The sequence below is a fragment of the Dermacentor albipictus genome, chromosome 3 (assembly GCF_038994185.2).
Source record: "Dermacentor albipictus isolate Rhodes 1998 colony chromosome 3, USDA_Dalb.pri_finalv2, whole genome shotgun sequence".
NCBI lineage: Eukaryota > Metazoa > Arthropoda > Arachnida > Ixodida > Ixodidae > Dermacentor > Dermacentor albipictus.
The window spans coordinates 63,601,419-63,617,131 of NC_091823.1; the positions used below are offsets into that span (position 1 = coordinate 63,601,419).

General features: G+C 44.1%; 1 protein-coding gene and 1 long non-coding RNA gene across 4 annotated transcripts in view; one reads left to right on the forward strand and one right to left on the reverse strand.

Annotated features, from left to right (window-relative positions):
• LOC135898808 (uncharacterized) overlaps nt 1–10,622 on the forward strand; it is a 190,169-nt gene extending 179,547 nt beyond the window's left edge. For both annotated transcript variants that reach the window (XR_010563415.2, XR_011512753.1), the window contains one exon: nt 10,498–10,622. This is a non-coding gene — a long non-coding RNA (uncharacterized lncRNA). The remainder of the gene's footprint in view (nt 1–10,497) is intronic.
• Nucleotides 3,058–13,492, reverse strand: LOC135898722 (alpha-tocopherol transfer protein-like). 2 transcript variants are annotated; one of them, XM_065427828.1, is made up of 6 exons: nt 13,289–13,492; nt 11,651–11,800; nt 10,682–10,933; nt 7,684–7,877; nt 5,988–6,098; nt 3,058–3,324 (listed from the first exon to the last, which is right to left on the reverse strand). In XM_065427828.1, exons 2-6 carry the CDS (start codon nt 11,787–11,789, stop codon nt 3,133–3,135), a joined length of 888 nt encoding a protein of 295 aa, XP_065283900.1. In that variant the 5' UTR covers nt 11,790–11,800; nt 13,289–13,492; the 3' UTR covers nt 3,058–3,132. The 2 variants fall into 2 exon arrangements, with proteins under 2 accessions (XP_065283900.1, XP_065283899.1); XM_065427827.1 differs by having other exon boundaries at nt 13,284–13,492.
• Nucleotides 13,493–15,713: the final 2,221 nt, after the last annotated feature.

Consider the following 15,713-nt stretch of genomic DNA (forward strand, 5'->3'; position numbering starts at 1 on the left):
CATAGTCGGCGTTCATATTGTCCACTTCTCTTCGCTTGTGTCCTGTCTGCACGCCTCACCTTTTTTCCATAATGACTAAGTAACCCGAGTTGAGCGTACATTCTGAGTTAAGAAGTGAGAGGTTAAATTCAAACATAACGTGACCTCTCTTTATTCATTTCTTTGTGTGCTTGTTTCTTTCTTTCTTTCCTTTAGTGCACAACAAAGCTGCTCCCGATATGTGATCTATTTCACACTAATGACACACGGCACTGGAACCTAGAGTTGGCATCTGTGAATCAGGGAAGCGAAAGCCCGCGTTGAGGACGGTGTTAAGCGTGCACACTAAGGAACGTCCCAGCGGGCTTGGTAACTTCCTGCACAGCGCAGTATAATTTTGCAGAAGTATGGGCCTGCGACATTTGTGCATGGCCCGCTCGGAAACTGGATCTCTGTAGCAGCTGTCGTTGTTTTAAAAAATAAAAAAAATAGAATCTACTCGACGTCATGTCGAGGAACAATTAATTACAGATGTCAAATCTTCCGGGATACAAAAGCCCGTATAAAGCTGAGCTGCTTTTTCGCTCATGTTCACTGAAGACAAAAGCCTCATTCGTCAACGACTCCAGCAGCATTTTCGATTACTGTTTCAAAGCCTTTATCGTTTGCAGCAACGGGGCAGTCTGCAATGTACGTAATTTGTTAGTTTATAGCATCAAATTTAGTAATACGCTGCCAGGGGTGCCAGCACTGTTTTTTTATTTTCTTCTGTCTTACATGCTCTAGCTCTTGGAATGTTTCAGATTTTGCTGTAATTCGGGTATTTATATATTAGCAGATATTTTTCTTTCTTGCTTTTTTCCCACAATGTGTGAGCTGACCCTTCTTTGATTTGTAACGAATCCTCCTCATATGCCACAATAGAATCGACATCAATGTACTTGTATTCCAAATCGTCTCTGTTTCTAAAGGTGCTCTCCTCGGTGTTGATCTCGCTCCTCGGTGATAAAGTGCGGCGCCATAAGAAAAAAATTGTTCTGAAAGAATCCATCTCACGATGATTGTCGACGTTAATGTGATTAGCATCGAAGCAATGTACTGATACGCCATATTGTTTCTACCGAAACGTTACATGTATGAGGCATATGTTTGCAACCGCGTTCATCTCTCGGGCTTCCCACTTAGAGTTACTGTATACGCTCCCTACAGGAGCAGAGTTGCGCGTAGGTCCACCATATTACTCGCCGACGCATCCATGTTAAGCAGGAAAGCCACTTCTCCTTAATGAAGGAAACGGTGCGGCTCAGCGGCCGACTTTGCTTGCTCGTTCATTTCGCGTCGTTGGCGGCAAGAAGACTTTCACATAAAAAAAAGAAACTCAAAGAAAGACCCAATTTAGATAAAATTGACGCTATAATTCGTCCATTGGTAGTCGCTATCGGCAGAAAAATTGTTCTTAAATTTAAGAAAACTCGAACAGACACTATTTTAGATAGAGTAAATGCTAAAATCGCTCGTTGCACGCCATTTTCGACACAGTGCTTTCGCAGATAAAACTGGCAACTTGATCAAACAACGACTGCACATACATAAAGTTCTACAAATTATCTGTGCTTCGTGCTGTGTAAATAACGCAAGCTAAGTAGAATTTCGCGCTGATCGATGTAGGTCTGGCGTAATAGACGCTAGAAACGGTTTCAAATTTTCTACTTCGCAGTTCGATGGACTTCGCCGGACTGTAATAGACTGTATTATGCTTCCGTACTACATCTGTAGGGTGACTCTTTAAATATGTATTGATACGCGCACATACGTACCTTTTTCTGGTACAGTTGTTTAACCGGCTAACCAGCCGTTATATAGCGTGAGAGGAGCTATGCATGTCTTGAATGTTGTCGCCTGTTCTCATAGAAAATATATTGCTAGTGAGACTTATACTTATTCTAATGTCTGAACGGATTTCGTGCGGGACGCGAATAGTTCTGTGCGTTATGGAACGTACTGTTACGCTGGAGAAATAATGAGTCATAATGAAGAGCCGACGCAATCCACCCGCACTACCGATTTCGGTATGCGAAGTTAATTTTGCTTCAAGTGTCACTTGTTTTTCTGTGCACACGTTTGACAGGAGGGACAGTATATTTTGTGCCTTGAAAATACATCACATGGCGGGGGAGAGAAAGAGCTGGGTGTTAACAAGTTCATCGAATACTCAGATTCATGAGTCACAGATATGGCGTTTCCTTATTCTTTACTTACACTAGTAAAACTCCCAGCGTAATTAGACAAAACGCCCAATTACAAAATTTCGGAAAGCATTGTATAGAACTGAGAAGTACCTCACAGTAATCTTGACGCTGTGCCGTAGGGCAACAAAAAGAATGTCCATCAGAATTGCACTAACATGACACAGCCAACACTGGCGTGGCAGAGGGTCGCGAAGGCCGTGGCGCGGCGGGCGGCAGGGCATACACAGCTATGAAGTTGGCTTTTCCTCAAAACGATGCTTTTTGAGCACGTGACCAGGTTTAGCGAATAGAGGCGCGAGCGGTGCGTTCAACCAGATGCGCAACACTGCTCACTCTACTCCCACTGAGCACGATGCGCCAAATTGCGGCGCCTGTGTGAATTTACATTCAGACAAGAATGAATCGATATGTATGTCGGGGATTCGAGTCCGCCTAGCAGCGGATATATTATAACGTATTGTTTTGAAATTGAAGAGTGGCGCATACTCAAACGCAGCTACTCAGCAACCCAAGTTCGCATCAAAGAGGCTCATTGAAGAGCAGCACATAACCACTGTGGTTTGCCCAGGAACCCAACTTGGCATATATTGGGGTTGCAAAACAAACGCACTTGCTGGTTGGAAGGGCCTAGTCCTATCCTCTTTTCTGTCCCGTTTTCTGCTGTTTTTCGGTCATAAAGTCGTACCGACATGCTAAAGTTCAGACAGATCATTTTGCAGATGCAAGGTTGGTATCCCCTGCCAAGTTGCTGGCGTTGTGCAAGAAGCTTCAGCAGCATACGCTACAAGTACTTTGAGCGGCGCAGGAATGAACAAAAACACAATCAATGTTTCAAGCAAGAGTGCAATAAAATGAAAAGTTGATTGAATGCCATATTCTTTATCCCAGCTGTCTGTTGGTTAGTTCATTTGCCGTTCTTCGCCTCCTTGCGATAACCGTAGGCGTTAATCTTCTCGAAGAACTTCTCTTCACTCTTAAGTTCCTCCTCTATCGTGTCAAAGTCGTAGCTTTCGTCGGTGCCGCCGTGCTCCTCCGGAATGACGTCATCCGGCACAAGACTGTGTAACTCCTCCAAGTCGTAGCCGAAGAAGCGAATCTATAAGTCAAAATGAAAAAAGAAAGAGAAAATTTACCGACGATTACGTTACTCCTTAACGTGAACTATGAGCGTATCTCTATACGTGTTTCCATCTCTATACGTATCAATATTTTGTGTTATGATTATATAGCTTTATATTAGGAAGAGAGCGCTGTGTGTAGCATGCCTTGTTTCCGTACAGATGCCGCGCGCTACTCTGGCGCCATATCGTAGCCATTGTTGCCTCAAAGACCGTACAGGGCGGCACTACGCTTTTCTTCTCACGCCTTCGTCCCAACAACGACGATAGCGGCCCTTCATCGTGGGCAAGTGGCGCCAACAGTGTCGGCGGCGACAACACCCAAGAAAGCGTCAGATCGAGCCTTACTTATAACTGCTTCCCACCGCCCCTTATAGGAGTAGTGATACACGTCACACGCACTAGTGGCTACGCTGGGGTGGCTACGCTCGTCCGCAGCTAACGCCGCGGACGAGCGTAGACACCCTACCCCGCCCTCGGAAGCGCAATCGCCCACCCATCGGCCGATACCATGGCCGCTGGCAGCTGAGCGCATGCGCAGGCCGTTTCTCCTCCACTTCCCGCCTCATGCTTTCCCTCTATCTTCCTCCTCCACTTTCCCCCGCGCCCGCTCTTTTTTAATTCTAACCTCCGCGTTCGCTTTCATCTTTCGCCTGTGCTCGTTCGCTTGGTTACGAGATACACCGCCGCCGACGAGGCACGCCGACGTTCAACACAGCAACGCGCGCTTAAGAGCTGTCCTCTAAACGACCCCTTTAATATGGTATTTCACCTCAATAAATCGACCAATTTCTCTGGGAACACTTAGCGCAGCTTCCTCGGAAGACAGTACGACTGTTATCTATACTGCATTTGGTGCGCCCGCGACCTAAGATATACTTTGAACATAGTCAGGGTCGCCAGTATTTTTTTCGCTTTGCTCAAACTTGTTCCATTTCTTTTTCTATGGTGACGCTTCCATCAGCCATTCTATTTCATGGGGGAAGTGAGGCCCAATTTGAGGCATCTTATCACAGTTTTACAGCGGAAACTCGGCTTTACTTACATTCCCGGACATTGTGCAGCTGGCGCAGAAGCACGACAGGCAAGTCAAGATAATATGGTGACCAACTCCGTTCAACTCGACTTTAAATACTTTGTATTAAAAAGGACACATGTCCTCGTAATATCGCAGCTTTGTTCGACGGTAATTCCATAATTTATACCTCTTACAACGGCCTCCCTATTGAATTTCCTATAGCGATAAAGCTCAGCAGACCTCTGGAAAAAAGTTTTCGCTGTTTGCCAGTCGCCTACACAAGAGAATTTTACTATCGCATTAGAATTTAGAACATCTGTAAGAGTGCAATGAACACCATGGGCCAAGGGGCTGACTAGGATGCAGATTTCATAAGGTTTGATCAGAGAACAATGAGCATAAGGGAGCTGTACCAATGACCAACAACTATTCTTTAAAAAACGCAAACTTGTAGCCTTAAGAAGTTTGTGTAAGCCAATCATACATAGATAAATACTAGAATGAAAAGTGAAGGTTACGTTTTTACAACAAAGAATGACACCGCACGTTGTAGTTAATTTTTTGTTGTGGAGCAATGATAGTGCCAATTGTTTTCTGTTGCGACATCTTGTGTTTTGCCTATCTACAGTAAAAGCTCGTTAATTCGAACAGCAAGGGGAAGCCGCTTCAGTTCGAATTAACGAAAGTTCGAACTAACGAAAGTGAAGGAGAGCAACAGTACACTGCGATTGGGAAGCAGTAGGGCATGTCAGAAATTTGGCGTGTCAGAAAGTGATGGCGTGTGCCGCGGGCACACGCCATCTTCAAGTCGAAGCTCTGGGTCCGACTGTGCCACACCACCGATGTCCACCGAAACGAACGTTAGCCGAGGCTTAACACTATCACAATGATTCGCGACGGCCGATACCTCCTAAGCTGAAAACAGAAGTGCACTACCGATGAAGACTGCCGAGACAAAGACGCTGAACATGTGAAGGTGGCGAAGGCCCTGATTCGTTGGTTCTTGATTGCAAGCGCAGCTGCGACGTACTTCATTCGCTGTGTTTTGGCGCTTGCCGTGCCATCTCCGCACAACATTAGCAGCTGTACAAGATTTGCAAAGCCTCTGAGATTCACAACGGGCAAGAAGTCTTGGAGGTTACGTAGAACGGAGAGGCGGCAGCCGACACTGCCTTCTGGCTGACCCCGCGTTGGTTAGATTTTTTCCGATTTTGCCTTCTCTCGCCGTTCTCTCCGTTTCGGAGGCAATACAGCCTTGTGTGTAAGCAGTAGGCGCTTTTCTCTGGCCGTGTGCCATGTGAGCGTAGTTCGAATTATCCGTGAGGGAACCTTCTCGCGTTCGAATTAACGGACTTTTTTATACATAGACTTCTGTGGAGCTTGGCCGGACCAAATCGTACAGTTCGAATTATCCATAAATTCGAATTATTGAAGTTCGAATTAACGAGCTTTCACTGTATAGTATTTATGACCTCTTAACATTTTTCCTTTTCGATATCAATTGTGGCATTGTGTTCTGGATATTCGTTATCTTTGGGCCATGTCATGTGCTAAATTCGCCGCCGTTACGTTCTCAGGACAAAGAGCAGAAATAAAGCAGTAGAAGTCCTTTGTGACGCTTACCCTGTTCACCAGCTTGGCCTTCATGAAGGGCTTGGCAATAGTGAATAAAAGGTCAAATAAAGCATGGTTGTTGATGATGTAGACAGCTTTGATCCTCAAGGGTAGGCAGTCCTGGAATTGTGCACTCATATATGTATAAAGAAGTGGCCACTTGTACGAAAAAAAAGACAACTTCGTTGCTCTTTGTCGACCGTTTTGAACGCTGCTTTTACAAATAAGGTGGCCACTTCTTCCCCTAAATACGTAGCAGACCTACTGAACTGTTTGTTCTATTATATTCGAGATTTCTGTAGGCATTCGACTTCTCCTACTCGGCATTCGGTAGACAATACAGAATGTCGAGTAGCCGTCACAGTTTGTGCAATAATTACCAAATATTCATTAAATACATTTTTCATTACTGGCCCTAAGGACACTAGAATGTCGTTTAGCCGTCACAGTTCGTTCAATAATTAGCAAAGATTCGTTTAGCAACTTCTTGAATACTGGCAGCCAAGTAACAAATGCGATAGCGCCATCTATTGTTGAGATATTCGTCGACTAAAATTCGCCCTTTGTAAATCCGGTAAGGAAACAGGTCGCGAATACCTTATTCCTAATTTAAGGATTGTGGGTAAGCTATAGTATCTCTTTAAGTGCATATAGGGGAACGTCGCAGTAAGGTTGTCACAAACAGGCTAAAGGCATTTCAACGGCAGTACGGTAGTTACAACGTAAGTTTGTATAGACAGTTGCGACTAAAGCCCAAACATTCAATTAATAATCTTTTAGCGCAAACATAAAAGCATTCTTAACCATACATAGGCAAGTTGACATACATTCATCTTCAACACATAGCTCCAATCGACAAGGGAAGCGGTAATGTAGGAAAGCACTAACACTACTTGTAAATATCAAATATCTAATGGAGGAAAAAACACTGTACTTATCTAGCCCGATAATAATAATAGTAATTATTATTATTATTATTAGTAGTAGTAGTAGTAGTAGTAGTAGTAGAAGATACAACAGGGCCAGCACTTTAGTTTTATTCGCCAGAATATGTAGCCAGGATAAACAAAATCAACAAGTACCATGCGGATAAAAATAAATGAAGAAAGTAGTGCCTGTAAAGCATAAAATGATGACACTGTGCAGCTGAACAGTCGTGCTATCGGACTCAATAAGGGATAAAAGATATAAAGATAATGAGCTGCCACGTTAAATACTTCGAATAAATTGAAATGAAGGTAACACTTATGTGAAAATAACGAATGAAATTACCACAACAACCCACTGGTGCGAGTAGAAATCTATACACAGCCCAATAAACAATCGTGTGGCTAGCTGGATGCATTCGTTAAGCGCATTTCCCGTGCTTCAAGCGTAGACGCTTATTGTTAGTACAGTTACGTACGGCCGCCCAATGTTTCTTAATGATATCGCGCCACCGCCAACCAGCAAGTGCGCCAGCACCTTAAGGTGGAGCACAGCTGCTAAATGAGCGAGAACGTGCAAATGCCGTCAAAGTGCGAGCGAGTCAGAGCCTCGCCTCCTATTCATTTACAGCAACACGTTGGCACCGCAGCAAGGCACTCCCGCAGCTGGTCAGTGATCAGCGACGTAATGAAAGAATTGGTAGGACGTACGGGCTAAGAAAAAATGCCATCGCGAAAGAAATAAGATATATAGAAGCAGCACTTGCTTTTCCACTGACCTGCGCAAGGCTCATGAATGTTCTGATAACGGAAGGCGTGTACTGAGCTATGTGGAATAGGCTAAGGCCCTTGATGTCGAGAACGGCTACGATGCCCCTGATCTGGAATTCTTCTTGAAGCAGGACATGTTCGGCGTGCACTATGCAAATCCTCAAGAAGTCGTCCAGCGAGCATATATCGGTGTTCCAGCCGCCTGTCAAAAGTGCAAAAAACAAAAAAAAAGAACGAATGATAAGTAAAACGTGGCTTTAGAGAGAAATTAGTCGCTATATACAGCAGAGCGAAACTTCACTTTGCCTGAATTGGTTACAAATAGGAGTGCATAATATGTAAGCAGCTTTGGCAGAACTGCAGGCCAGGTAATGGCCTTTCTTATTAGCAACCTTTAATTGGCGGCCTAGGCAGACGATGCGTGCACTTGTGGGTTAGAGGTTTTCGAGGTCAAACCCAGCTCATCGCCTCGGAGATTCTAGCCTCAGGACCCCTAGCGCAGTAGCTCGATTCACTAACCGTTAGGTCATGGACGCATGCCTCAGTAAGTGGAATAAAACATTCTTCAGGATTTCCCGCGTGCAAGCGAGCACGTTGCGACCCTCGGCGCGCGTTATGAAAACTCGACGCGATTTTTCTCCCTCATCGATGATTACGCATAAAAAATACTGGTTCCTTTAGGTTTAATACGTTTCTGAAGAGCATTACTCACATTTACTGTGTGATATTCCTTTGGGTCAGAATTTGAACGCCAGGTGGCGAAAGATGTTTAGACGTACTTCGTGTTCCAATCGCAGATAACTGGTGCACAGAAGAAGCTGTATTCTAAGACTTCAGGTTGGACAACTTCGTTTGCTGGATCAAATTGTAAAACAGCTTACTTAGACTACGCAGATCACACGGGCTCCATCGGCTTGCGCCATCGTTTTCCCACACGCAGTGGCCAAGGTACGGTGGCTAGAATAAATAGTACCTGCCGGTGCATGCACGGTTTCTGCAGCGAAGCACCATGTCCATCACATTTCGCAAGCATGCGCAAGCGTGTTGCCAGGGGGCCAGCCGAGAAGCTCCAGAGGAACGCTAATCGCAACGCTAGGGCGACCCGCATAAGCGCAAAGATAGTTCCGCGTGTTCAGGTGCAGAAACAGTGTGTTGCTTCGTATGTGGCGTGCGCTGCAGCTGAACACCCAGACGTGGTGCTGCGAGAACAGGAGACCGAGGCTAGGCGACAACGTCAACAAAACCCTGCAGTTGAAAATCGCGAAGCGGTACCCAGACATCGTTCCCACCGAGAGCATACCGCAGTACGGGAACGCGAGGTCAACACAGGGCGACAACGCGCCGTCGAGACCCTGTACTTATAACCGATGTTGCTCGCGTACATCCGAGCTTTCTCTGTCCATGTGTCTCCACGTGCCGCACCACGTATGTTTACTTAGTCAGCTTACGTTTACTGCAATCCAAACTGCCACAACAGCTACAAGTCTTACGCCTCGTGTAGAATTCTAAGATGCTGCCACAGCATTAACTGCTTCGCCCTTATAGGGCGAAACTGTGGTGTTTTTCTTGTTATTTTTTATTCGAATGAAGGTTCAAGCCCTCTACATTTTGGACCAATATTCTGCAAGCGTTACCACGCCTTAAATAGTTTGTTGTAATACTAATTTTTACGGACCATAGTTTCGGTTTCTGTACCCAGGAGATGGATGCGTCATGAGGCCACGACACACTGGCTCAATTAGTTTCTATGATTGCTGTGGCTGCGATAATGAGTACACCCAGTAAAATAGTGCGTCACAATCTTGATTAGAATTTTTATGCGAGCAACGTCATCACATCTAGCCTTAGAGTTAAGTGAGGTCAACAAATCTCGCTCGGTGCCATGACGTCACGATGATATTGATGACGGTATTACGAAATGAGAATATCTTTTAAATGTTTCCCGACCTTCGTACTTGATCAGCATCTACCTTTCATACGTGCAAGAAGCGTGTAATGCTGTTTTGACAACTTGGAAAATATACGTCAGTACTCCTTTAAACACGGCCAGAAAGACAAAAACTATTCACTCCAGTAGACATAAATATTTATGGCTGAAAGCCTAAATTATGCACACGGGGAAAACGAAGCTCCAGTCAGTTTCCCGGTATCCGTGTGTTGTGCTTTAATCCCCGAGCATCTACAAGCCCGTCCAGTTGTCTACGCCTTCGGAATATATAATTGTGGCATCGCCCACCTTATAATTAGAAACAGAGAGAAAAACAAAAACAAAATATGTATGTTATAGAGGAAGGCGCAGTTCTGCATGGTGTCCTTTTCTAGCTGAACCAAATTTAAAAAAAAATGCGTGTGGCAAATGGCACAATTCTAACATTGATCTGAATTACTCAATGAGGCGGCCATCACTTCTACGAGAAATGAAAACTTATAAATGAATAACTAACATGATGACACCAATTAATGTTTTTGCTTATTTATCTTAGGTCACATAGTTCAGTCTACGTATGTAGATAGTGATATCGCAAGGCATATAAACTTGGAATGGATTCTGAGGATGGCACTGGTTTCGAGATATGCACTGTCAAAGTGGGAGTAAAAATGCACTGTTGTTACGCTGAAGATATGGAAATGTAGGGCTTGGTTAACAGAAGCCAGCATGAAGACAGTGTACCGGCGGCGATACTAAACGCAACAGTGAGGAATTACCTCATGCTTTAAGCCAAGAACAACGAATTTGTAAGTTTTCCATAAAATATACCACAAGTAAGAGGCACAGTTCATCTTGTTTACATCTTGTTTACGTGTTTTGCGTTTCTTTGCAGCTTTTCTCTGGGAACTACAAAGTTTGACCTCACTGACGGCTCCCAAAGACCTTTTTCTGCTGAGTATGTTACAAAATGTTTGAGTATCTGCTGAGTATCTGCAAAGACAGACAGACGGAAGGACGGACGGGCAGATGGACACAGACTTAAATCGAACAAGACACTTGAGATTCGTTGAACTCACCAGTCCTGAACTTCAGCACAGCTCTTCCCTTGGGATCCGTCTTGCGGGACAGCGTCACCAGCCGATGCTTACGGCAGGCGTCGTTTAAAGGCACATTACATGGCGTTAGTTCTTCGAACATCTGTGGATTGTCCCTTCGAACTTTAAAATATCTTTTGACGTTCTTGAAGGCGCTCTGCGGGTCGTACTTTCTCGCCCGTAGAAACTTGACGAGGAAGTCTTCGTCCGTAGGACAGTCAAGTAAGGGATCGCCTGATTGTTGAAGAAGTGTGAGAAAAGTAAAGGTCAGAAGAGTCGCCTGAAAAAAAATCTCTTTCCTGCAAATCGTGCTCATTTTTAAACAAATACTGCGAAGCATGTAGCCAAGTACTGCTAGCTGTGTCGAATGCGCACAAACGGTAAGAAAGGTGCCAGTGTTATTTCTGGAGCGAAATTACATTTCTCATGAAATGCAGCAACTTCGTTTCGAATCCACAAATCGTGAACCAATCAAGTTTATTAATACGTTAGGATTCTATTTTTATTTAGAAAGACCTCACAGGCCTGGGAAGATGCATAGCATGAGAGGGGCATATGGTACAGTTTATCACAGGATACAATCGGTAAAAAGATATCAATGCATAAAAGAATTCAAGCATTGGCCCAAAGCGATGAAATTTACATATGTACAGAAAGATGTCAAAAACAAAGAACAAAAAGCAATGAACAGATAAGCATTGCATAAAAAGAGCAAGAAGTATTACATAAAAGCAACAAGATACTTTGCGTTGAATACTGAATGCACGAATTGTTTTTGATTAAAACTGATAACTTTATCTTGTTCTCGACGTGTTTTGGTGGTGCTTTACTGATATAATTCACCAACATGCATATTCTGACCGAGTAAAGCAATCAAGGAGCCTAAATGTAAAGAAAGGGTTCTCTAATAAATGCATTCGAAGATTCTCCTTCTAATACACTTGAACCCACCTAGGATTAGCTCCCGCAGTTGACTCAAGGCCTGCTCCTTTACTGCAGGCGTTTCTCTTAGCTCTTGCTGTGCAATATCTCTCAAATCTCCAGGCAAAGTGAAGCCTTCCCGAAAGTTTCCGTTGCTGTCGTTCGGCATTGTAGAATTTCCTGTGTATCAGAAAATGCATACGCCGCGGTTATGCGTTAAGTGTAATCCATGCCGAGCACATTATGAACACATGTTTCACTAGTGCACTTTTATCATTTGTGCGTACCTGAACTTGCGCAGTGCCAGAACTTGTACATGTTGCTGCAGTAAAAGTTCGTTTTTTTCCGAATGTCCATTTCACTGAGAAAAGTCTTGAATCACTGATATTCTGGAGCGTCCACGTAATTCTATATAGCCCCTCTATGACATTTAGGCCGTGGTAGCTTCAAAATCTAACGCTGTGTTTTTCTGTCTTTTTTTGTGTGTAGTGAAATGTGGGTCATATTAGCCGCAGCTGGCGGCGTTAGCATTTTGGCTACACATGTGCCTATCATCTTTTACTGGTGCAGTACACTTATGAAAGAACTAGCTCACCGCCGCGTACACATCTCTTTTTCATATGTTTTCATAATTTTCTATAAATCTTGGCGGGCGCTAACTAGCTAGAAACTACGGTAACCAAGTATGCAATTAACTAAATTACTAACAGTCACAGACTGAAACACATTAAGATGTTCTGAAAAGGTGGTGGCAGCAGTGTTGTCCGGCGACTCTGCAATGCGGTTGCATTTACGGAGTGCCACCTGGCGCCATATAAGGAGGCGGACGGATAATCGCTAGCCATTATGTTGATATATTTAAATACAAGTCTAAAACTCGAACGCGCGACGCCGAGATAAAATCATGCGTTGGCACCGGTACTGTCGGCAAGTCTGAATGAAAGAACCGGATTGCTACATGTTACGTGCTATGCATCTACGATCACATCCCGACCCCGGCGGCCGCATTTCCATGGAGGTGAAATCCAAGAACGCTGGTGTGTTGTGTATTGGGTGCACGTTAACGATGCCCAAATTATCAAAATTAATCCGGAATCCTCCACTTATGCACCCCTTAAAATCATATCGTGTTTTGGCACGTAAAACCCATTTTATATAAATATTTTAAAGGCCCTGACAGCTACAAATTAGAACTGCTTCAGGGTGGGCCTGGAAGCTGGCTGCAGTGTAAGCGTTCATGCATGGAAAGCTTTGTTCTAATTTCAAAACTGCACAGTGTTGATAAGGCCGCATTTTCGGCATCTGCTGTGTGTTATGGTGGCTTGGCGTTTGTTAAATGCTGGACAGTATTTGCTGAAGTTTGTTGGAATTAAATTCATTGGTATGGGAGACACTTACATTCCTGGCTCCCAGTAAAACATGTTCTGAAATGGCGTTAGCACTAGCACGGAATGGAACAATAGATTCTGCAGGCATATATTCGAATTGCGTGGCACGAAACGGGTAAAAGCTCAATGTATCGCGTGCATCGAGTCACCCAGGAAAAGCAAACACACAAATCACGAAATAGCTTTGCTAATCACAGCCGTGCTTCGTGATCCTCAGTGAAAAAAAATTTAAAGAACTACAATAGATGTGCGTCGGACAAGCAGACCAACCTCACCTTACCGGCGGTCGCTGCTGGTAGACTCCGCGTCGTTCTCAGATGTAGCCCAACTGTCTATTCAAAAGCATTTTTATATCTTCACAGTTCTGAGGAGGCACCGAATGGTCCCGCTTTTTCGAGTCGTCTTAGCAGCCACGTTCTCCTCGAACCATGCTTCTGCTAAAACAGCTGCCTACTTCTTCCTCCTACTGTAGGGGGGGGTCTCGCGATTAGTCGGCCAATTCAGCGCCACCTAGCTTTGGTCAATTCAACCTGCTTCTTCCCCCAAGCATCGAAATAAATGCTACAGCAGCGCTACAGCATCGCGACCTTGATGCCGACACATCCGCCTCGCATGTGATTACCTTTACGGCACTTCCTCGCTCGTTCCACAATCAAACCCGCCTTCGAGTATCTCTGGAATAGCAAATAGCAGCAGCTGCTTAATTTTCTTAATTTGTCCCTTCTTTTTTTTTGGGGGGGGGGGGGGGCAGAGCAGCCTCTTCACAATTCCGCCGGCGGCCGGGCAGTAAAAGAGAGAGAGAGAGAGAGCAGGTTCTAAAAGTCTGCTAACTGATGCAGCACCCTAGAAAACATTAGAGTGACGTAAACTCCTTCGGTTCGCGTAAATGCGCGTCTCATTGTTAACTGCATTGCGGAAATTCTCCAATTATCCACCGTTCAGCAAGAAGGGTAAATTACTTCTCTCGAACGTATGCGAATTAATTCATTCTTGCACAGAGGAGCAGGCCTACGGAGTGCATTAACTACAATACCCTTAATGCTCTGTTCAAGATGCAAGGAGTACCCAGTGCCATTTCACAGCGCCAGCATCTCCTATTCTGGGGAACGAAAAGAGATAGCTGAGGTGAACGTTAGTTCGTCGTGTACATGTCGTCGCAAAATGTTCTTTTTTTATTATTCTTATTGACTTATGTTGTGTTGCACTTATAGCTCATGAACTTGGATTGTGGGCGAGTAGTTACTGTGTTAAGACTTGTAAACAACTCGCCCGAAATCGTTTTTGAGGGCTCTTCCGCTGCTATGACTTTGTTATCATAAGTGTCCATCTTTTTTATGCACGTTGGAGCAGGAGCATAGCCCCTAACCCTACGAGGCACAAATATCTCCTTACTGCGCTTAATTAAAGAAGGGGCCTTGCCGAACGTATAAATAAAGTCAAGAAAGATACGAAAACACAGCGATATATGCCTCTGTATACTGTTGGCGTTATTTGTAGCTTATAGTAGTGGGTTTACAGAAACTTATAAAGCGGGATCCCTTATCAGTGAAAGATCCGTAGAGCTAAGTGGAGGTCAGATAGAGGGCATTAGTTGTCCGTATTTGCTTTTATTTTTTTGCTACTGAAGATAATCTTCATCTGCCAGCGAAAAAATCGGCTAGCTCGAGCGCTTAAGCCATGAATGTGTTAGGCAAGCGGTAAAATTAACATTACAACAGTTCGCCATGCCCTTCCTCGCTGCTTTATTTTTTTTTTTTCACCCACGAGAGGTGAGAAGTCACCATTTTCGTTTATTTCTGCCCAACTGTCCTATCGCAACAAGCGTGAGGTCTGAAATGCGCTGAAAGACGAAAAACAAAAGGGCACTTATGCGTCTCTGTAATTTTCCCAACCACATTCGAAACCGACCATCTTAAGATGTCTGCTTTACCTTTCAGCACATCTGCATGGGATGAAAAGAATGCTCTGTTAAGCTTAAAAACAGCAGTACACGTGGTTATATTGTTGTCTGAGATGTGTGCTATGTATGTATATCTTGCCTTTACCTTCTGCTTACTTCTCATAGCTCTAATTCCCTCTGTCTCATCCCCAAGTGCAGGGTAGGAAATTAGATTTTGTGTACTGGTTTAGTTTCCTGCCTTTGCCGGTCTTTCTTCAAATTTGTAAACTCTAAACACAATTTCACACCAATAATAATAGAACACCTTACTTATCTTTATTTCTTACCATTGAGAGTGCGTTTGTAAAAAAGAAAGAAAAATGAAATGTGTGGGAGTTAAAACTTAATTTGTAATCTGTTTGCTTAAATAACAACAAAGCTGATAACTCGCTACAGCATGAAAGGAAACGGTACTATTTTCTATGCGTTAAACAAAACATAGTACTCTGAGGCATCTAGCTCAGCGTACTATGTATGGAGCGTTGGTCATTACGTATATTACATATTACGGGACGCGTAGCATATTACGTCGTGTATGTCTTTCGCAAAGACGCAGATGCCGAGGTTCCTTCAGGTTCAAGAATGGCTACTAAATGCGGTTTCGCTTTCTTCTGCTGTTTTCTGTTGTCCAGGTAGAGCAAAAAAATTTAGAAAGAAAGAAAGGCGCCACGACAACATTACACTGGTACGAGTCTACGCCTACTGCATAATGAATGCCTGCATGAATGATAGAGCACATGTATTGGGAACAAAGAGCGGGTACCGA

What these genes read in the sequence shown, in the direction of transcription:
- LOC135898722 (XM_065427828.1), bottom strand. Translation starts at nt 11,789, where the DNA reads ATGCCGAACGACAGCAACGGAAACTTTCGGGAAGGCTTCACTTTGCCT. An exon ending in ACTGCGGGAGCTAATCCTAG is followed by an intron (nt 10,934 to 11,650) that starts GTGGGTTCAAGT and finishes TTCAACAATCAG; the next exon opens with GCGATCCCTTACTTGACTGT. An exon ending in TGTGCTGAAGTTCAGGACTG is followed by an intron (nt 7,878 to 10,681) that starts GTGAGTTCAACG and finishes CACTTTTGACAG; the next exon opens with GCGGCTGGAACACCGATATA.